The 23,268-nt window shown below is 46.5% G+C and overlaps 1 protein-coding gene across 8 annotated transcripts in view; it reads left to right on the top strand.

The window, feature by feature from the left end:
• The window catches only part of LOC113933182 (BEN domain-containing protein 5), a 1,542,215-nt gene that overhangs the window by 1,277,580 nt on the left and 241,367 nt on the right, over positions 1-23,268 (top strand). For 2 of the 8 annotated variants that reach the window (XM_027613047.2, XM_027613040.2), the window contains exon 1: positions 20,376-20,754. The exons of 1 other annotated variant lie outside the window; for it this stretch is intronic. In XM_027613047.2, the coding sequence (XP_027468848.1) occupies positions 20,529-20,754 (226 nt within the window). In that variant the 5' untranslated portion in view covers positions 20,376-20,528. Of the gene's footprint in view, positions 1-20,375; positions 20,755-22,770; positions 22,843-23,268 lie in introns of those variants that run through there. 5 more of the 8 variants (XM_027613074.2, XM_027613091.2, XM_027613051.2 and 2 more) reach the window with 5 other exon arrangements.

Genomic DNA, 23,268 nt, shown 5'->3' with positions numbered 1-23,268 from the left:
ACTTTGAAGCCAGAAACCACCTCTGATTGTTTTCTACATTTCCAGTGTGGGGCCTGATGCCCCATAGGTGTCTGGGAAGGTTTGCTGAGCAAATGGATGGATATTTGAGCAGCATCACTGCAGGGTAAGAACTCGAGAGGGAGGGACTCTCCTCCCCTCCCCAGCCAACCTAGAGTTCATTAATCTGCAGATAACAAAGAGGCCCTGGCAAACCCTCCAACCGAACATAGTACTTCCAACCCCACTAACAGTGACTGAAACCGAGAAGCAAACCTCAGAGCTTCCTGGGGTTCTGCCAGTGTCAGGGAAGAAGAGAGCAGCATCTGAAGCACATGTTTCCACTCAAACTTGAATCTCACTTCATCTTACCAGACAGTTCTGCAATCACAGCTTCAGCGTTTTCTCCAGTATCACCCCTGCTACCCTGCCCCTCCAGGTCCCCAGAGCTCTAGCCTCTCCAGGAAGCCTTCCTCAGTCAGGCAGCCCACCGGGATGTCTCCACACCAGCTCCTCTTTCCCATCTCAGTGCCCTTCCCTTCCTGCTTCTCCAAGGCTTATCATCAGTCTGTCGGTGGTCAGTGTGGGGAGAGGCAGTGTGGCCAAAATACAGAGCACAGGCTCTGGCTCAGAAGACGGATACAAATCTCAATTGGACCACTGAATAACTGTAGGTCCTTGAGACATTTACTTAGCCACTCTGAGGCCATAAGATGGGGGGTAAAATTTCCTTCTCTGGATCGTTAGGAGGTACGCCGGGAACCCTGATAATGGAGGGCCTTATCTGCAAAACTAGGGACAATCTTTATCCTATGGACAATGGGACACCATCACAGGGCTTCTTGTCTGCAAATCACATGATCAAATCTGCCTTTTAGAGAGAACAGTCTGGCAATGGCACAGAGAATGGATTGGAGAAAAGGCACTAGAGAAGAGAAACCAGGCAGGAGACCTTGTAGGGCGGGTCAGGGGTTGAAAGAAGCGAGGAGCAAGGGGAGCAAGGGACAGAGGGGAGTGTGGAGTTGAAGATGATAACGTCCTGAACAAGGGAGGTGTAATAAGAGATCATAAGAAGAGGTAATGTTTACGGGCACTGACTCTGGGCCAGGAATTATGCTTGTACTTGACAGGGATTATTTTATTGAATCTTGTTAGCAACCCAAGATTTTTAATTCTCGTTCTACAGATGAGGAAAGAGACATTGAGACATTAAGTAAATTGCCCAGGAAGGCATAGTAAATAAGAAAACTGGGATTCGAGTCCAGACAGTTTCACTCCAGAGCCTAAGTGCTTCATCACTGGACTAGCTCACATTTGAGGTAGAGATTGGAGAAGAGCCATTCAGAAAGAGAAACTGGCAGGACATGTTGAGAGATTGGCTGGAGGAGTAAGGAAGAGGGTAGAGCATAGAATGACTCTCGGGTTTCTTTCCTAAGGTCCACAGCTCCTGGGAGGCAAAGCCAGGATTTCAACCTAATGTTATGTTGGGTTGAAATAGCATTTCCTCTTTTCACAGCCCAGAACATTTCATCTGAGAGCTTGATGTCCTCAGGACAGAAGGGGTAAGGTAGAGATTGGTACTTTCCCCCAGATTTCACAATTCCTTTATTTAAACCATTATACCATGACTAGCTTTCCTTAAGATACTGAGGGTGTGTGTTTCTTATCAATTACAAAAAAATTGACAAGAAAAATGCATTTGTTGGGGCAGCATTAGAGAAGCTTTGCTTCTTTGGTGCCAACCAAAAGCAAAGGAAGATTCCAAGATTCATGCCTTTCCCAAGGCTCTTTCTCTATGCCAGGCTGGACACCAGGGGTTGGTGCTAGGTAACAGCCCTGGCTTGGGTATCTCACAACCAAGGTGTGAAATGGACATACAGGCGGGCATTTGAAGGGCTACAGAAGGGGGCCGTTTGAAAGAAGAGGGAGTGTGCCCTCCGCTCACGAGGAGATGCTATGTCTGGATCTTGGCACTGGGCAGAAGCCAGGCCATGTGATCTTGGGCACATTCCTTAACTGAGCTTCCTTGTTGTCCTTGGAACAGTCATGTAATCAATCCCATGGTGATCTACTTTTTCTTCTCGTATAATCAAGGACCTGGAAAGCCGGATTGGGACGCAAGGTCTAGAGCCTTGGCTGTCCCCTGGAGTGGAACAGGTTAGGTATGCAGACTGCAGAGCTTGATCCTGAGGGTGAGAGCTGGTGTCTGAGGTGGACGTGAAAACAAAGGACAGGCAGAGTCTGACCCTGAATCCTATCTGAAAGGGGTGGGTAGAGAAGCAAGTCCAGGTGTGAGGCAAGAGGGCAGACTTGAGTCTGGTGGCCATGGGTTGCAGTGGAGGGTGGGGCTAGGGCCAGGACCTAGAGACTGTCTTTGGGTATTCCTGGAGCCTGGATGGGACACTCGCAATCACTACTCTGGTTTGTGGAGGGCTTTGTTCAGAGTACTGAGTGGTCCTGGTGCTATGAGGAGAATGAAGTGACATGATCCATGTGGAGCACCTAGCAGCTGGGCCCACGGTTACCCCTCAGTGAAGGTTAATCACGAACTAGCTTTCCCTTTCCATCAGACTGCCATGTACCGGGTCCTGTGGTAGGCACGGAGAGGGATGAGGAAGATGCAGTTCCTGTCCTGCAGAAGCCCAGGCATCTGGAGATGCAGCTTCACAAATAACATGTCCCCATCAAAGGTTCTAAGTGACATAATGGGGCGTGGGGGGGTGGGGCGTGGGAGGCAAGGTAAGAAGACAGGGTGAGAGGACAGTAACCCAACTCAAGAGTTCAGGAAGGCTCTCTGGAAGAAATAATGGCTAAGGTGGAGCTTGAAGGTTAAGAAACAGTTAATCAGGCAAATATTGGTGAGAAAAATATTCTGGGAAGAGGCGCAGCTTCAAAACTTCAACAGCAGCATGAAACACCATGGTGTACTCAGTAAAGTGGGGTGTGAGGAGAGGCCAGAGAGAAGGCTGGAGGGAAGCATGGCTGTGCTCAGTCTGGAGACTAAGGAACCTGGACTCCATCCTGAAGGTGATGGGAGGCTACTGAAAGGTTTCAGGCAAGAGAGTAACCTGGCCAGCTTTGTGCTTTAAATGGATCACTCAGGCTGATGGGGGAGAGTATATTGGAGAGGGCTAGCTAGAGGCCAGGTGAAATCTTCAGTTTGATGTTTCTGAGTCAAAGGTCGGTTATGATTTGGTAAAATTAATTAGAGAAGACTTGGGAATGAGAACAAAGGCTTTTGCGTCTAAAGCTAGTTGGGAACTGTTAACATCTGTACTCCTATATACAATGAGCTCAACCCCCATTCCATGTGCTGTAAAAGGTGATGTGAAGGGGCATAATGCCTTCAAGGGCTCTTCCAGCTTGAAGGCTGCGGGACTCAATAATTCTATTTCTCTTCTTAGGGTATGAAATGGATGTTTATGCCAGTGACCCCTAGCAGGACATACACTTTGGATTCTGCCTTCCTTGTGTCAGAGTGTGTTTGCCCTGAAAGTTTGCCATTACCTGTGTGCCTTACCTGTTCTTATGGAAGATGCTATATTTATCACATGGTTGGCTAGTGTCAGGATCTGTGCCAAGATCAGGGCTCATCCTGTGGCTAACATCAGGACTCAGTCTGTGACCATGATTGCTACTCCATCTATGGTTATAAGGCTGAGAAAATTGTCCAGTGGAGGTCTTTGAAATCAGGCCTCTGGGCTTATTACCACAGTGACTGCTCCACTTAGCTGACCTGCCAAACTGTGCTAAAGGGTTCTGGGCACATGTATTTGAGGACTTCTGGTCCTGGGTGCCCGATTCTATATACCTAGAAGCTGGAAGGAAAACACATACTCCGGATCCCCACAACCTTCACTGCTTCACTGTAAGACAGCACTGATTTGCTTATTGGAGTTGCCTGGTTCATGACTAAGAGCTCCTTGAGGGAGGGAGCTCCCCCCGACTCGTCAGTTTTCATGAATTTCTTATCCCTGTCCATTTTAATTGAGGAATGATCTTGTTGCAGGTACTGTGCTCAGTAGCAGAGATACAGACGTGAACTAGGTACACACAACCTCTGCCCTCATGCAGGTTCCTAACTCTCAAGTGATAAGAACATAGGTGCTATGATGGGAGAGAAGGAGTACAGGGTACTAATGGAACAGAGAGTGAGTGTCCTAACCAAGTGTGTGATCAGAGAAAGTCTTTTTGAGGAATTGATATTTAAGTTGAGACCTGAAAGATAACTAATAATTGACCAAATGAAGGATATCAGGGGAACAGCTTGTGTGAAGACCTGGAAGTAAAAGAAAGTTGGCTCAATAAAGGAACCACATGAAGGCTAGTTTGAGCCTCCTGTTGGATGTGTTCTATATCTTCACTGCAGTGGTGGTCACATGAATCTACACATGTGCTAAAATTGCATGGTACTGAATATCTAAATACACACACACACACACACACACACACACACACAGATGAGTACATGTAAAAGTGGTAAAATACGCATAAGGTGAATGGATTGTAGCAATGTCAATTCCGGGTGTGATATTGTACTATAGTATACAAGATGTCACCCTTGGGGGAAACTGGGTGAAGAGCTCATAAGATCTCTCTGAATTATTTTTTACAACTGTATATGAATCTGCAATGATCTCAAAATGAAAAGTTAAGAAGAAGAAGGAGGAGAACCAGGTGGCGACCAGTTTGGTTGCAGCAGAGAATAGAGGAATATATAGCCTAAGCTGTACCCAGAGAGTTGGTAGAGGACAGACTTACAGGATTAAAATCATGTGGGACTTTGTGTGGAGATAGATGAGAGGCCTTTGAAACGTTTTATTCAAGCCGTGGCAGGATCAGATTGGCATTTGGGCAAGATCACAATGGTTTGGAGAATGCATTGGGAAGGGGTAAGATTAAGAGCAGAAAAAAATTAAACTAGAATGTAGTGGATGAGAAAGGACATAGGAAGATTTGGGAGATATTTATGGGGTCAGAATCAATAGGATTTGATGATTGAGAGGTGAGAAGACAGGAGGAATCAAGAAGGACTCCAGTTTCTAACCTGGTTGTGGTGGATGATGGTCTTCCTTACTAAAATGCAGAACATCTGGGAAGAAGTGGGCTTGGGAGAAAGTTTTGCCGAGATGGCTTTGGAATATTTGAGATGCCATTCAGTTCTCCAAGGCTAGGTGGCTAGTAAGCAGCTGTATGCACACGTGTTGGGAGCTTAGGAGAGAAGTCTGCACTAAGTGTGTGAGCATACATAATAAGAAGGCCAGAATTCTGAGAGAGACTGACATCTAAGATGTGGGTCAAAGAGGAGGAGCCTACCATGATGACTGAGGATTATTAAAGAGGTAAGAAGGAAATCAAGACTACTGAAGTCAAAGGGAGAAAACATCTCTGGAAGAAGGCCAGGTTAACAGTGTGAACGCTGCTGAGACTAGATGAAGGAATGTGTCCTTGAACTCAGTAGGTCATTGGTAACTTTGGAGAGCTTCTAACCAGTAGAAGCAAAGGTCAGAATTGAGGAGTGAACAGGAGGTGAGTGAATGCTGATAATAAGTGTAAACTGCACTTTCTTTCAGAAAGTTCTGCTTGTAAAGAAAAGGAGAGAGGAAATAACCAAAGGTGAGGCAGAGATGAGTGAGGGCTCTGAGGTGGCTGTTGTCATGTTCTGAGGTTGGGACAGACTTGAGCATGTGTAAGCACATAGAGGAAGGGACCCTCCAAGAGGGAGGGGTTGAAGATCCAGGACAGAGCACAGGACCTGGCCTGGGGCAGGTGCTTGCTCCGTGAACACCAAGTATTTTCAGAAGCAACACTTTCTGAAGGGGGGAGAGTTTCTGTGGGTACAGGCCCTGGGTTCTGTCGCACCCCACTAACTATTCTAAAAATGTTGCTGTGCTTCCTCTTTCAGGAACAGCTGGGCCATTAAGAACTGCACAAAAACCACCTTTTCAAACTCCCTAGAGGAGGCTCAATTTCAGATCTAAGCCAAGGTGCTTCCTCTCTGAAGGGCCTGTGTGGCTGGATTGGCCTTCCCACAGCAGCTGCCCAACACTGACTCCCAGCAGGAGGGTAGAGCCCCCACGCAGCAGCAAATGGAAAAGTTTCCACTGCGGCTTCTTGCCCACCAGGCTCGGGGTACCCACCCACTCGGGGAATCACCATGTCTGGGCAGAAGGCATACTCTCTGACTCAGGACTTCTTATCCACTCTGAAAAGGCAATATGGCTGACTAGATAACTCAAGCAGTTTGAGAGGATGTGCCGAGAGACAATAATCTCATTACATCGAGTCCAGGCTCCCCCTTCAATCTCAGCCGTTCCCCCCGACTAGCTGCCACTAGCTTGGGCAAGGTGCTTCACTTTCTTATTTATACAATGGATAGCAGTTCATGGGGGTGTTGTGAAGAAGAAAATGAGAGAACATAAATAAAAGAGGCAGGCATATGTTAGACTCTTAATAAATCCACTTTTTTTTTTTTTTTTTTGCCTGCTTGCCAGGAGCCAAAATTTCTTTTCTCTTAGCAAATGCCCAAGTCTTGAGTCTAAGGGCCAAGTCTAAAGAAAAGAGTGTCTCAGGAAGGAAGCACCTGACACGTCTGCACCTCAGGATGATACCATCTGTCCCTTGAGCAGGTTTTTGTTCTTTTGTTTTATGGATTCTACTGTAAAAGAGGTTTAGATTTCATACATGAGACAAAAATGCAGACTAAATGATAAGTCGAGGGTGGGGGAGAATTTGTGAGAGAAATGTTCTTCATGTTATAAAAAGGATTCTTTGCTTTATCACAAAGTTTCTTTAAATATGTGCTCCCCTGGTGCAATTAAGCATTTGTTTACAGATCATTAATTATCTGGCAGAGAGACTTGGCTGGAAGGAATATGGCCGAGAGACACAGCTGGAGAGTTGGGAGCTCGTGCCAAGTGAGAATCCATTAGAACCAGAGATAGTAAAGCTCAGAAATGATGGTGTAAATCAGAGACGAAAAGGAAGTCAACTTCCAAGAGTGGAGTACGCAGGCACCCTGAGACCTCTAGCTAGGCTGGACGGGCAGGTGGCGGGCCATTCACCAAATCAGGGCAGGCAGGAGAACAGGCAGGAAGAGATATGGGTAGGGAGAGAAAGCAGGGTCTCGTTCAATTTGGAACATTTTGTGTAAGAGGTGTCTGTGGGATATCAGGGTGGAGAAGAAAGTCTGGAAGGCAGATCAATATCAGCACAGAGCTCCCGCAGTGATGACATATTTGTAGTTTCCCCCAAATTCTAAAACCAGATCATACTTTTCTGCTTCTGCACACACTGGGCTCTCTAGCACAAATGGTGTCCCCTCTCCCTAACCCCGTACCTGCTGAGCTTCTGGCCATCCTTCAGGTACCAGCTCTCACTTTCCTTTCTGGGAAGTTTTCCCTGGCTTCCTCAAGCAGACACAGGCTGTCCATCTCCTGGACAAACTGCCTCCACTTACACAGACCTCCATTAACACTGAGCCTCACTGAATCTTCCTGGTTTGACCAAGATTCCATAATTGAATAAATGTACCAGGCTCAGCTCAATGAACTCAATCCATGTTATTCCACTTCTGTCATAATTATTGCATTTGTTCCCTTGCATATCTCCCCAAGTATATTGGTTTCCTAGGGCTGCTGGGGAAAAAAAAAAAAAAAGTACCACAAACTGGGTGGCTTAAAACAACAGAAACTTATTCCCTCACTCTTCTGAAGGCCAGAAGTCCAAAAGCGAGGTGTCAGCAGAGCCAGGCTCCCTCTTTCTTCGCTTCTTCCTAGCTTCTGGTGGTGGCCATCAGTCTTTGGCATCCCTTCGCTTACAGCTGCATCACTCCCATCTCTGCCTCTGCAGGCATGTGGCCTTATCCCTGTGCATCTCTGTCTTCACGGGACACTTTTATCTTCTTACAAGGTTATCAGTCATATTGGATTAGGGCCCACCCTAATGGTCTCATCTTAACTTGATTACCTCTACAGACACCCTATTTCCACAGATACTCTGGTTTTGGACTTTAACATAGCCTTTGGGAGGGATACAGTTCAACCCATAGCACCCATGAAAAAATTATTTCCTGCAGGGGAAGGACCATTTCTTGTTTGTCTTCATCCCAGCACTTGGCACAAGGTCTGGCACAGAGAAGGTGGCCCAGGAAATATTTTTTGAGTGAGTGACTATAAACCTGTGCTTTCCAAGTCAGATGTTCTTAATGCTTTGTATACACCAGTGCCCACTGTGTACAAAGATCTGGGTTAATGCTTTCTGTTTGCTCTCTCATTTAGTTGTACCAAATATCCTAGTCCTAGGGGTAAGTCGCCCAGCCTTACAGGTCAGGATACCAAACTTCAGAGAACTCAACGGACTTGCTCAGGTCTGTACAGCTAATGCACTGTGCAGCTGGGATTTGAACTCAGGTTTGTCTGATTTCAAAGCTCAGATCACTCTGCTACGTTCTGCTGCCTCTTCTTTCATCCTGGTTTCAGTTAAGCTTCTTTGGGAGTGAACACTGCCTCCGCTAGGCTGAGGGCAACCCCCTAAAACGGGTTGGGATCATGCTTTGGACAGTGTGTTAGAGAATCCACAGCAGCCCTTGGTGGGGGTGTGGGAATAGAATATGGTACAGAGGGGGCAGCATGGGAAGGGCAGCAGGACCGGAGAGACACTTCAGGGCAAGCTGACATGTAAAGGGAGAGAGTTGGGAGGTTTCCTCACCATGTCTTCCCCACCCAGGAGAGGCTTCTTCTTGAGGCAAAACCTTGAAAATGATGAATTATGTTTCTCTAGGACTAGGTAAGGGGATGCCATGGGCACAGATAAGATCACCTTCCACTTAAGCCTGTCCCCTGTAATCAAGAGAAAGCATGGGAACGTAGGGCAAAGGAAAGGCCCACCAGGACTTGGGTTCCAGGAATGAGTTGGTCAAAGACAATTCTTGGGCTTTGGGTACCCATTGTCCTTCTATCCTCAGTTTCATCATTTCTAGAATGAGAGCTTTGGGCTATAAGTTCTCTGAAGTCACTATTCTTGGTTTCCTGCTTCTATAGAATCTGTTTCCGTTTTATAACTCTATTTTAAGGTGTTTATTACATTGCCAAGAAAAGAAAAAAAAAAAAAAAGAACCTTCAGGATGAAATTTCTCCATGCCAAGGAAAAAGATTTTTTTTTCTCTTCCCTTTTTTGCATGCAAAGCTCTGCTCTGTTTCTTCTGTGTCTGTCTTTTCGTTCTGATAACCCTCACAAGTTTTCTCAGTGGCAACAAGCGCTCTCTGGCATGGCCCTTCCTTTTCTTAATACCAAAGATTAAGTATTTGGTCAAAAAGTTAAGGCCATGCGGACAGAGCTTATCTGGCTCCTCTGCTGGCTCCTCCATTGTGTGCTTTTGCTGTGACCCGTCCAAACAGAGAGATGGAAGAGAGAAGGGTGCAGAGGTCCAACTTTCTTAGCTAGGGGCAGTTTTGCAGCCTCTTTGCCAAGTGTAAGCACAATGATTTCATTTCCTATTCTGCTTTCTGCCTCTTGAAAGTGTGCAGCCCCTAAGTGAACATTTCCTGGCAGAGTCTTTTTTCCATGGACATTGAGCATCTCAAGTGGAAAAACGCACCTTGCTGTCTGTGCAGTTGAAGCCTGCCTCCACCTGGGGAGCGGTAAGAGTCGGAGGGATAGAGTTTTGAGCACTTCGTCTTTAAAGGTCATAGCAGCAGAAATGGGTTGGCTTGGGAAAAAGAATGTTCCTCTTGCCAAGAGTCCGTGTCCCATCTGTCTCCTAAGCTGATGAGTCTGGCTGCCAGAGGACCAGAGTTCTTCCTCTGGTGACTTGGAGTTGTTGATGACTGTTTGCATATTCTAATGGAAAATTTGAATTTGTAATGTATATGTCTTGTTCCCTAAGGAACTAGGGAACAGGATTTACTCTACCCAAACCACAATTGGCGCCATCAGATGTATCAGCTAGCAGGAAGAGGGGTACAAACCCTCACATTCTGCATGGAGCTGGTGATGGGGATTGCCATACCTATTGAATGGCAAGTAGTATATCAGGGCCCAGGGACCACTGGAGGCAACATAGCAGAGTGAACTTCATACCAGGTTTGAATCCAGGGTGCGATTTGGGCCCTCACTTTTCCTTTCTGAACCTCAGTTGACGTGTCTGTAAAAAGAGGGTAAGAATTGTTTTCCAAGGTTATTATGGGGATTGTAGGTGAAGCATGTAGCATTACTGGGGACAGAGTAGGGAGCTCAATACAGTTCAGTCCTGTTCTTTGCCTCTTCCTCTCTTTTACATATATTATCTCATTCACTCCTTTTAACAGTCCTAATAGGTAATTTAGTTTCCCATTTTATAGACAAAGCTCAGTCTGTCTGCTTCTCTACTGTATCCCAGGTATTTTTAAAGATTTTATTTATTTATTTGACAGAGAGAGACACAGCGAGAGAGGGAACACAAGCAGGGGGAGTGGGAGAGGGAGAAGCAGGCTCCCCACTGAGCAGGGAGCCCGATGCGGGGCTCGATCCTAGGACCCTGGGATCATGACCTGAGCCGAAGGCAGACGCTTAATGACTGAGCCACCCATGCACCCCTACTGTATACCAAGTATTAAGCAAAGTTTCTGGTATATAAGTCTTCAACAAGTAGTTCATTAGTGAATGAATGAATGAATGAATGAATGAATGAATGAATAAAGCGGTTTTACAGGAGTTAAGAATCTTGCCCAAATTTTCACAGCAAGTATCCCAGATGAGTTAAGACATAAGGCAGGGCATCACAGAAAAATTCATACAAGAAGACAAAAAAAGAACCCAGAAATGGGAACAGAAAGGCATAACATAATTCATCCTTTTTTATGATTGAGAACACTGCGTTTCACAATTCCAAAGTCGTGTTTTAAATATACAAAATCTGAACATAATTTTAAAAGCAGACAATAAAACCCCAAGCTCAGCTGAAGTCCCAAAACTTCATAAAAGTACAGATCTCACTAAGGTCCCAGCTTTGAAAGAAGGCATACTGCCCCAGTGTGGGCCAGGAAGGGATGGATGGTGGGTGGCATCTCTGCGGTAATACTGCCCAGTCTTCGAGGGGAGAGGGGGGTATGTTCCTTCATCCAAAAATAGCTGGCTTCTGGGGATCCATTCTCGTCATTACCCTGTGACCTCCTAAAAGGAAAAGTCAATAGAGACTGTCTCAGAAGAGGAGAATGAAAAGACAACTGATAGTTTGGGGAACCTACCATGGATGAGGCATTGTGCCTGCCCGGCACTTGACATGCGTAGGCTGTTAGAGCCTGTGACAGCCTCATACAACTCTGTTTGACAGTGGAAAACCCAGAGAGTCAGACATTTGCCTGAGGTCCCAAAGTACCTTGGTGATAGATTATTAATTGAACCCAAATCTGAGTTCCAACCCTGTGCACTTTTTACTTTTATTATTGCCTCCTCATTTCTTCTGGGCCATGTTACCTCTCCAGAATGGGTCCCAGAGCCAGGAGTGGAGCTCAGTGATCAGAAACCATTTGATGGCCCAGCAGTGTGGCAGGACATGTCAACAGGGTGGAGGTGGGGTCCTGGCGTGGCCTACTGTGCCTACCAGCTGAGTTAAATGTCTCCCTAACCAATTCATCTAGAGTCTCATAAGCCTCTGTGTGTCTTGCTCCTCTCCGTTCCATGTTTTAGAAAAAATGTCTCTCCCTTAATGGATTATCGTTTCTTCCTCTCTTCTTGCCGTTTTTTCCCCATGATAATAAGGGCATGCCTGATGGTAAAAAAGGTAGGATTTTGATATTCTGCACTCCAACTCACCTAACTCCAGCACAAAAGGAATATATGATAAAGAACTGTCAACAGAAAATGTGTTGTATATTGTATCCATAAGCCATTTTTCCATCATAATATAAAAGCTCAGAAGTCAATGACTTTTTTTTTTTCTGGTTAGCATAGTAGGTGACCTTATTGTGCTACTAAGGAAAGAAACTGGTTTTGAGTAAATAAAGGAAAGCCTTCTTTATACCGTGGATTGAATCTAGTATACTCCCACCCACAACAACATAGAATGAAAATATCAATGAAGTCCAGGGTCCTTTTTGAGATAGTGCCAGCCAGGGTCTCACCTGGACCAATCAAGGTGGTCTGGACATCCCTAGAAAACCATCAAGTGACCCTTTGAGTATGGATACTCCATCATCTATCTTCCCATGCTAGCTAGAAGGGCACAGATCACCCTCACTGAGGCAAGAGTCAGACTCAGGGGGAGCCAGAATTGGAGTGGAAGTCTGTGGTTGGGGCTCTAGAGTCAAGCAACCTGAGTCATAAAGCCTGGCTCCCCCATTTACTTCTGTGTGACCTTGGGCAAGTTACCTAACATCCTTATACTTCAGTTTCCCTAACTTTAAAAATGAGCCTATCTAATTGTACCTACTACCCAGGATTATTCTGAGGATTAAACGAGAAATGTATGTAAAGCTTGGCATGAGGGAAGCATTCCACAAAGGTTCACTGCTGTAATTCCTATTTTTATTCTTACTCCAAACAACAGCAGGGTAAGAATGGGTTTGGGCAAGGTGACACTTCTTCAGCCAGAGATATCTCTGACCAGAGCTCTTTGATCCTCTTTTCTCCTGGCTCAGAGGAGCCTCCACCTAGACCATGAAGTAACAGGGGATTCCCAGGAGGTTCAAACTCCTTCAAACATAGTGTAGGAATCTGCTTGAACAGTTAGAAAACTCAGAATACTTGAGAAATTCAGGGTCTCTGGAGTGAGGAGGCCATGATTTAAGAAGCCCCAGACATTGTAATCAAATTATCAGTATTCACAGATGATTTTGTGAATAATCATTAGCTACTCAAGTTAGGGATGCTTGGAATGATAGTTGGACTTTCCCATAAGGCCCCGTTCTCAGATTTCTAAGTGGAGATTCAAGCCTCTCGGAAAAGGGGATTAAGCTCCACAGGCACTTTAGCTCCTGTTACCTCAGGAAACTCTGAGGCAAGGCCTACATCAAAATGTGCCCTGAAACCCAAGCTTTGCATGAAGAAACTGAGGTTCAAGCCTTCTCCAAGTGACTGTAAACAACTTCTATCACCTCTTTAAGACTTAGTTTCCTCCTCAGAAAAACAGAGATAATAATATTATCAACCTTATGGGTCATTTTGAAAAGATGAAAGGAGTTAAAATGCAAAGCAACCAGGACAGCGCCTATCATGGAAATCAATAGATGTTAGTTCCATTTTCATTCCTTTCCTCTGATTTTATACCGAATTCATGGTCTGGTTAGGAGACATTCTTAAGAAAAAGTGTTGTTCATGATTTGCTGTGTGCTTTGGAGATGAGTTAACTTTCTAAAACAATGTTCTCTTTTACGCTTCTGACCAGAATGGCAGCCCAGGGTTACCAAACAGAAGCCTAAGAGTGAATGACAATGTGGGCTACACTCTGACCCCATGAGGACCTCTGAAGGGCAGACATTCTGAGCCATGGGGGGCTCAAGATGAACAGAGATGGTAACCAGGGAACTAGCATACGGTCTTTGAAGGAAGGTTGCCCCATTTCCTCCCAAATAATGTTGGAATCATCAGAAGACTAGGATGCAGCAGTGATCACCCTGAGTAGGGGGTTAGACAGTCAGTGACTTCAGCCAACAGCGGGGTATGAAGGAAGTCTGGCCTTGTAGGATAAAGCAGAATCACCATCTTGTTTCCAAGGAGGCACATGGACTGTGCCAGTGAGGTTCCCGATACCATTATATTAGTATTGCTATTAGCCTGTGTCAAGTGTGTGTGATTGTCAACTTGACCATTTTTCCACTAGGTGCATTTTTCTGTAATTATTCCCATTTTGTTTTCTCTTTATATTTAGAGACAACCTCTTAAAAATATCAGCCTATCTAGTGGCACTAAAAGAAAACTACAAAAGGCACTTTTATGGTTTTTTGGACCACACTTGGGAGCCAGACATGGCAGGGGCCCAGAAACAGAGACACACTCACAGAGGAAAGGTGAGATTCAGAAGGACAGAATAAAGCCCTTGGGAACACGTCTCCTTCCTCACCTTTGGCGGCTTTCCTCTCCTCCAGGGTCTATGTTTCAGACTTGCACTTATGCACCAAGTATTTGTTTAGGGTCTCCCATGGGCCAGGCTAGGTGCTAGGATACAACAGTGAAAAAAACAGATCGTGTCTCTTCTCTAGTGGAGCTTTTGGTCTACTGGCAGAGACGGACAATAATAGAATAAATATATATTGCATACTACAGTAAACCCCACAAAGAAAAATACAAGGGGCTGTGAAAATAGGTAAAAGGGACCTGAGCTAGTCTGTGGAGGGCGATGGGAGGAACAAGTCAGGGAGGACTTTCCTGGGGAAGTGACATTTCAGCTGAAAAATAACAGAATGAGTTAATCTGATAAGCAAAACCAGAGGCAGCGTCTAAAACTAATGGGCCCCTAACTGAAACCCATCGAGGCAAGTTGCATCCTTCCAAGGTAAGCCAACTTTTTTGTTTCTTTTTCAAAACCAATTCAAATATTGTTCCCTTGTGACAATCTCTTCTATTCATAAACTTCTTTTGGTCTCTGACCGTTGGGAATCTGTTTGCTTAGTGCTGCTTATGTGGAGTATATACTCCTGGAGTAAAATGCCAGGATTCAGGTCGTCTGTGTGACCAGCTCCTGTGTGTGACCCACATGAGGTCATAAGATAGCTGAGATCTAAGTGGTTGAACTTGACCATTAGCTGCTAGATCTGAACATCAAGCCAAGATGCAAACTCACAAGGCTTTCAATTGCTATAAATGCTTCCGCATTTTACATTTTATATAACGCACACACATTTTTATTTATTCTAAGAAAATACTTCACAAAGTCAGTTTGAAAGTATGCGTGGCTCCAAACACAATCTCTTGGAAGTGTGTGCTGCAAATGTGGGCAAGGCCCCGAGCCTCGGAGACTCGAACGTGTGAGATCGGAGCTTCTGTGGTGGCCGACCGTGCCGACAGGCTCTGGTGGAAAGGGCACTCACTGGGTAATTACCAGCATTGTTCAACTCATTATATTCAATCTGATACAGGAAATGTTCATTGGGCACCTGACTCTCAGCACAGGGATAAAAGCTCTGATAATAAATATAGTAACACTCATGACAATAAGAGCAACTATCATTTATTGAACACTCAGTATGTGTTGGGCACTGTGCCAAGCATTTTACATAGACATTTACATCTACATATCTCATTTAATCCTCATAACAACCCTATGAAGCAGTATTAATATTCTCTTGGAAAAAATGAGGCTTGGAGAGATTCAGAAACGTGTCCATGACCACACACAGTGAGGATAGGCCTTACTTATTGGCCAGGATTTGGATCTAGGGCCTAAGACTATAATACCCTGCCTTGTTTTCACATTGGTATGTCATTTTTCAGATGAAGAAATTACTGTTCCTCAGAGAGGTTGCATACATATTTCAGAGCCCTGGACATTTTCCCTGAAAATAAGATCTACCACTTGAGCAATTCCTATGTGACTGGCATGTCACCTTAAAATTTTCCAACTCAGAAGTACTCAACCTTGTCTGTTGTTAGAATAATCTGGGAATTAAAAAAAAAAAAATCTGAGCCTCATGGAGGTGAACTGTCTTGCCCAAAGTCACAGCAAAGATGGGGCAAAGTCAGGATTTAACCCCCAGGCCGATTCCAAAGCCCATACTCCTTCGGCCCTCCAAGAGGTCACCTACATGGCAAATTGGCATTCCTTCTAACTGTAGGCAGTGTTCATTGGCTTTTGAGTTTGTCCTCAGCAGCAACTCCTCTCTTTCCTTCCTTCCCCCTCTGTACTGCCACTCTCTTCCCTGGCCCCAAACCCACAACCAGATCCAGCCAGACTTCACGATCAGGAGTTCACGTGGACGCACTGGCTTGATACCCCTGCTTTGGGGTGACATTCCCCAATTCAAGACAGTGCCCACCATGGGCCTCCCAGCACGTCCAGAGCCTCCTGGATACCTATCCACTTCTTTGAGTCTACCTGAGAAGACAGTGGCCCTGAGATCACAGCCCAGCAAGTTACTTTTCTGGGGGGCAGGAGTGGGAATTGTAAAGCGGAGACTTTAAAAGTCAAATTAAATATCCCAGGAAAATAGAAAAAGCAAAATCATGAAAAAAAATGTGGTCAATCATTAGTGGAGAGGTTGAAAAGACACGCTCCAATGGCTTTTAAAATTCACAGAACCCAGGTCTCCTTAAAATAGTTTTGCAAAGTACACTGAGAATTCCATGCAGTAATATGAAACATAAGGCCTGCTGCTGCCACTGAACATGCTTCAGCTGGCTAAACTGAAGGAGCTTGACATTAACCCAAGACTCTGCAAAATGCAACAGGAAGGCACAACGGAGACGCGGTTGCAAAGCTGCCCCAGATGTGTACATCTTCTGCTCCTTTAAAATGACTTGGACGAAAGGCAAAGTACATTTGGCCCCAGGATGAGGGAGTTGGGGAGGGGCAGGCACGGGACATCCAGCCTCATCAGAGGCCTCCCACTCCCCAGTATTGCCTCCCTTCCAGTCTTTCCCCCACACTGCTTCCAGAGCAAACTGTCTCTAATGCAAACGGGACTGCCAGTCTCCAGGGCTGCCAGAGCCAAACTGCTTTGCTCTAAGTCTCCGTTTTCCCAACTCTGTCATGGGGTTAATCATACCCACTTCAAGGGTTTGGCATGAAATTAATTGAGACGTATACATGGTGCTTGGCATGCACGGGTTATAGTAACCTTCGGAGGAAAAGTAGATATCACAATTATCATCACTGAAACCAGGTCATATGAGGAGAGATGGGTGAAGGAAGTGAAGATGTCTGAGCAGAAGATAGATAAGATCCTAAGGAGACAGGATCCCAAGTTTCCCATATTTGAAGAGCTGACATGTATGTAGTATGACAGCTACAAGGTGAAAGGTTCTGCCTCCGTGTAAGTAAGAAGGACCTTTCTCTTAGTCAGTAGTGTCCAAAAGTTAAGGGGTGGAGGTAAACTCCCTGACATTAGAATTGTGTAAGAGGCATCTGGATGGCCATTAGAGATAGGGATATTGAAGAGGGAATTCAGCCGCGATTTAGCTGAAGCATTTTAACCACCTCTTTAAGTTTGAAATCTGTACTTTTGAACTGTCTTTGCTTGCAACGAATCAGCTTGCTAAGCAACGAATCAGCACCGTCTTGGGTTTCTGGTATGTGTAAAGCCCCAGGCTACCGCCTCTAAGTCAAAGAGGTAGTTTGACTCCATTTTCATTAGGGCAGAAGAAGTACCTAGTAGGTTCTCCATGGAGCTGGTTTAAAGACTGTGCGGGTCACATGGGAAGCAGAAACACAGGGTCTTTCTGTTGCCTTCAGGCTGTCCAGCGGTGTCTCTGTGAGCACCCCGTACCTGTGGTTCTTCTCTAGAATCTGTGCACCTACATGCAAAATGTATTTGAGTCTGTGTTTACTCTGCTGGCACCCATGTCAGTTGACATGGGTTCTTTTCTTCATGCTGGGTTCTTGGGACATGGAACTACCTCCTTATGAGAATTATTTACATTGACTTGGTTGGGGAATTTGTTTGAACTGAGGGTACAGTGATATTTAATAACATTCACAAATCTGTTGCACAAGGAGCGGAACCAGTGCCTGCCCTTTGGTCACTGGGAATGAGACAGAGCGGGATTTGGCTACAACTCGGGGAAAGAGGGGCAGATTTTCAGAAAAGATGTGCAGGAGGTCTGCTATTCATGCTCTCTTGGTCTTTCTTTAACACGATTGTTTTATAAGCATTTAAATATGCTAGGAACCTGTGATGCTGAGGTCACTCAGCATTTTTGTCCCTTCTCAAGGAGCTCATTCTAATGAGGGAAGATAAAAGGTACTGGCACAAAATAGGAGACAGAGACCACCTGTGCTTGAGGAGTGCAGGTGGTTGGGAAAGGCTTCACAAAGGAGGTGACATTGGAGCTGGTCTTCAGGGGAAGTTGATGTCAGCATGCACTCTGGGAGGAAGAACTTCCCAGAAAGACGGCAGAAGCATAAAGGCTTGGGATCTGATAAAGCATGCTACCTTGGGAAATGTCAAATAGTTTAATGTGTCTGGCATGTACTACGTCCAGGAAGGTGGTAAGAAAGATGAGACTGATGGTGTACTCGCGGGTCACCTTCATTTAGATGGTGGAGGACGTTGGCCATGGTACTACTTGAAATCATTTCGCAAACACAGTTTGGAGCTTCATGGAATTTCATTAAATATGGCCAACTCTGCATGATCCATCTTGTGAATTATCAGAAGTCTTGCTACACATTACTTCCCCTTGACCACCATAGGAATGTATTCTTAAGATAAAAACTCATTTAAGATCAGTCCAAAGAAATCATAATCATGAAGGTAAATCTTCTGGAACAACTCAGTGTGGCACCTCTTTTTTTCCACAAGTGTGTGGGGCAACGCCAGACCAACAACTGCATCAGGAAACTCGTGGTCATATCTGGCTACAACCACATATATATCACTGGCTTATGGGAACTTAATCTGACCTGTGCATTTGGATCGGGGAGATGTGTGTTAATGGGGTTCGCCTGTATAACATTATCCCCAAATCACAATGAAATAATATGCGGGTTTTGGTTTATTGACTTCATCATTAGTGTAGCTGATCTGAAATGCGAGTAGAGTGCTTTTTAAAAAATAGTATGTAAGACTTTCTGATCATAAAGTAATACCTGCTTATTGTGGAAAATAGTTAAATATAAACATATGACTGTAAAACACAAAGGAAAACAAAATCACTCACCACTACTATGAAACAACATTTTGGTGCATTTATTTTGTTTTTTCTTACAGCTTGAGTTCATTTAAATGAATTTTTTTTCTTAAATATAACATTTAATTAAGTCTGCCACCTCCAACAAGCATTCCTCTATGAGAACACTTTTCTCACTATAACATAATTACTCAGTCACACATTTTTAATCCTCCTGGATGGGACCATAAGGGTCTCGAGGCCAGGGAAGGTGTTACTCATTTAGTAACCTAATTTGGCATAGGTATCCAAAACCGAGACTCAATTTCTGATAACATTATCTAACACTGCAAGGAATCTAGGTGTTTTGTCCGTTGTGTTCATCCCTCTGCAACTAGCGCCTAGCCAGAGTGTGGCATATAGTGCTTACCCAGACTATGTTCAGTTGCTTGAATACAAGACTGAATTACTGGACAGCTGGATGAATGCGGATTTCTATTTATTATTATTCTTCACCCAAAATTTGAGTCCCTACCAAGTGCCAGGCCCGGGGCTGAGAATTGGGGATATAAGTAGCCATACTTGATATAAAAGCCCACCCCCTCGGGGGCATCAGTGTGGGAGTGCTGGCCCCCACTGATGCGGGATGTGGCTCCTGTCAGCCCCTTTTTAGTTGTTCGTGGCTTGTCTGGGGGCACCCAAGCCCCTCCAGGCTCTCTTCTGCCTATGATACTGGGGACAGAGCAAAGACTGGTATTCCACGGAGTCCCATTCCTGAACTCAAGGTGCTCCAAAATGCCCAGCTAGTCCTGGGGTTGCCTCCCTTAGAGCACCCCTCCACTCCCTGCTTCGTTCCAACTGGTCCCAGCTCAAAGAAAGGCATGCGATGGAGAGGTGCTTCAGTGGAGGAAGACTACAGGGCAGAGGGGCGTCCCCCTGCTCCCTCCGCTGAAAGCTGCCCTCGACTAACCCTCCACCCACATCCCCACACCCCCACCCCCAGCCAGCTGGTCCGACTGGAAATCCCAGATAAGCCCCAGTTCTGGTCAGAACTAGTTTGGCAGCTCTGGGGGAACGTTTCTGGCTGACTGACCCTCCCCTTAGCAGGAGCTGGTAGTTTTGCAAAAAAAAAAAAAAAAAAAAAAAAGATACGCGAACTAAGGGAGCTAAGAGGAGTGGCTACAATTATTTGAAACACTCCAAAATTCTGCTCGCTTGCAAGTGCAAGTTTACACTTAGGGATCCCAACAAGATTGCCCTCCGCCCCGCCCCCCCCCCCCCAGGCCCTGCGTTCTTTCTCTCACACTCTTCTCTCCTTTGCAATGCAGTTTTGTTGCGATTCAGTTTGTTTTGCAGCGCGATTGTTGAAGCAGTATAATACTACCCGCACGCAGAGCGACTTTTAGTCAATGCATTTTTCCTTCTACCGCAACGCTATTGTTATTATTATTATTGCAATTCAATCTCCCTGCCCTTTTCCTCTCCCTACGCGAATCCCGCTCCGGCTGTGATTGCTCGGGTCTGACTTTGCGAGTGGCGGTGCGCTTCCAAACCCCCTCACCCGCCCCCCGCCCCCTTCCGCCCCCCCTTCTTTTCCGCGCCCAGGCGAGAGCAGCCGATTGGCAGAGCGGTGCTTTCAGGAACAATAACAGTGGGGGGAGCCCGGGTCCCGGGGAGCCGCCCCCGCCCCCCGGCCCGGCCGCGCGGCTCGCGCCCCCCGCCGGGTCCCCACCTCCGCGCCCGCCCCGCGGGCTGACCGGCCCGACCGGGGCCCGCCCCCGGCGCCCACCATGTACGCCTTTGTGCGGTTCCTGGAGGACAACGTCTGCTACGCGCTGCCAGTGTCGTGCGTGCGCGACTTCAGCCCCCGCTCGCGGCTGGATTTTGACAACCAGAAGGTGTACGCCGTGTACCGGGGCCCGGAGGAGCTGGGCGCCGGGCCCGAGAGCCCCCCGCGCGCCCCCCGCGACTGGGGCGCGCTGCTGCTCCACAAGGCCCAGATCCTGGCGCTGGCAGGTGAGCGAGCGGGCCGGGAGGGACAGCGGGACCCCGCGCGGGGGCAGGGACCCAGGGCGGAGGGGGCCGGGGGGAGCCTCTGCTCGCTCCGGCCTCCTCCTCCCGCCCCCTAGGCTTTTCTTGTGGGGATGGGGTGTCTCGAAAAGGCCAGACCAGTTAAAAACACCGGATGGTCCCCTTTGTCTTCCCCGCCTCCCCGACACTCCTGCGCTGTCAGTCTGTCTCCATCGCTCTTTATCTGTCTGTCGTCCTCTTTCTGTTTCTGTCTGTTCTCCTGGCCCCGTCACTTTTCTTTTCTCGCCCCTCCTTTGCACTCTTATTTCTCTGTCTCTCACCTCCTCGTTGGTCCTTACCCTCTCTGCTCCTTCTGTCTCCTTAAGTTTCTCTGTCTCTCTTCCTTTAAGGCCCTTGGTGCCTCCTGGACCTGAGGAGGCGGGGTAGATATTGTCAGACTCTTCGAGGTGTGAGTCCCTCTTTACAGAAGGAAGCCCTGACATCCCTGTCCCATCCGGGTCATCACTGGACAGGATGAGGAGGCCTTGATCACTGGGTGCCACTCTCTTGCCCCTTCCTGGCGAGGTGGCAGAGGTAAAGAGGTAGTGGCACTCAGCATCCCTCAGCCTCCACACCCCTTTTGAATCTCCCAGAAGGCTCTCTGAGTGAGAGCTGAGGGCAAGGAAAGAGTTTCTGGTCAGGATAAGAGCAGACCTCCCGTTCCTGCTTTCTCAGGGCCCTGACACATAGGCGAGGCAGGTGGTCTCATACCCATTTTGTCAGATGAGGACACTGAGGTTCAGCTGATAATAGGACAAGAAACCAGTCCTTCAGCCTCCTACGCCAAGTTCTTTCTGCTACATTGAGGCACCCTTTCCTTTGTAAAGAGAAGCCAGTGGACCCTCTTTCCCAGCTAGTAGTAGGAGACTTGGGTACAGACGTGAGAGGAAGGAGAAAGTATCACTTCCGTTTTGGGGAGCAGCCTTTGAGCTGCTGCTGAGGGGTGGGGGTACCCCAGAATGGGCAGAGACAGCCAGCCTGCTCTCTGCTTGGAAGGGAAGACCAGGGTTAGGAGCTGAATGAAGATGGTGTAGTTTTAAGACGTTTCCCAATTTTTCCAGCTTCCTTTGCTTTCTCACGTTTAGCCTGAAAGATGAAGCCAGCATGTTATCGTATTTCAATGTGGCAGATAGAGAAACTGGCTTGAAACCGAGAAGTGACCTGCCTAGGATCCCGTGGCAAATGAGCAGTGGTTAGAGCTCTGACCCATGACTGTAGTTCCTTTCCAGCACCTCCTGTGGCCTCTGGAAAATGGGTTTGCACTTGAGGAGTGGAAGAAGAACTAAAAACCCACCGGCACCGCAGGTTCTTTTTGTCAGACTGCATCCTCACCACCCCTCTGACAAGCCCTAGGGTACGGTGGTGTAGACCCATTCACAATACCTGGTGACAGCTGGGTCCAGAAGAACAGAAGGAGGAGAAGTATGCAGACAAGGGAAACCCATGTAGCTGATTAGGTTTTATTTTGTTTGTTTGCTTGCTTTTAATTACCTGAGGGAAGGGACTAGGTGATTATTCCCCAAGAGTATAGGCCTGAGGAAGTCGTAACTAGGTTGTAACCTCAGCTTCGCTTGGGCTAGAAGAAAAGTGTGCTTCTTGATGATTGTATTATACTCCTAGATCTGGAAGGGCCTCAGGAGAGGGGAAGCCATGTATGTCAGAAGGAGTCAGTGGTATGTATGTGACTTGGTGTGTAATGACTGTTTTCCTCTCTTGGAGATTGTTCATTCATCCATTTATTCATTCAGCAAACATAAACACTGCTTGGCTCTTCAAGCACCGCAGAGAGGCTGTGAGGCGGAGGCAGCCCTCGCTGACTCTGAATTTAAAAATCGATGAAAGTCCTCATAAGTAAGACATGGAGTTCTTGGTCTGAGAACCACGGATCCTGAATCTATAGACTAGTCATCCTACGAGTTGGAATGTTGATAAATCTCCGTGGTTATTAAAAACAACAACACAAAAAGATCTAGGCAACATCTGGAAATTGGCAGAGCAGATCCAGAGAAGAGCCATGGCGCCAGTTTGAGCGAAGTGAGTTGAAAAACGCTCTCCCCCACCTCTTCACTTCTTTTTTGGGAGGAGACAGGGAAAAAAAAGAAAAAAACAACAAAACCCAACTTGAGGTTGGCTAGACCACATTTCAAATTCCAATCAGCTGGTTAATTTTTAAATTGGAGCTGCAGCTCTGGCTGGAAGGGCCAGGGTGGGTTTCGGGATTCATTTACCCGGAGAGAACTCTCCTGTGTGGCTTGAAACTCCGTCTTGACTTGAATGTGGCGGCACTGAGAATCGCTCTCAGTGACTTCCTCTTAAAGAGCTAGTCTTCTGACATCTCCCAGCTATAAATACCCCTGTGTTGTGGCACCAAATGGGAGGAGGTGAGCTCTCCAGGGGGAGGCAGAGATGGCTTTGTGTTTATGAATTAGCCACGAGTAGTTGCTCCCTCTCTGGCACCAA

This window comes from Zalophus californianus, chromosome 4 (genome assembly GCF_009762305.2).
Source record: "Zalophus californianus isolate mZalCal1 chromosome 4, mZalCal1.pri.v2, whole genome shotgun sequence".
Taxonomy (NCBI): domain Eukaryota; kingdom Metazoa; phylum Chordata; class Mammalia; order Carnivora; family Otariidae; genus Zalophus; species Zalophus californianus.
Note: the sequence above shows the minus strand (reverse complement) of the source record. Positions and strands in the feature narration are given on the sequence as shown.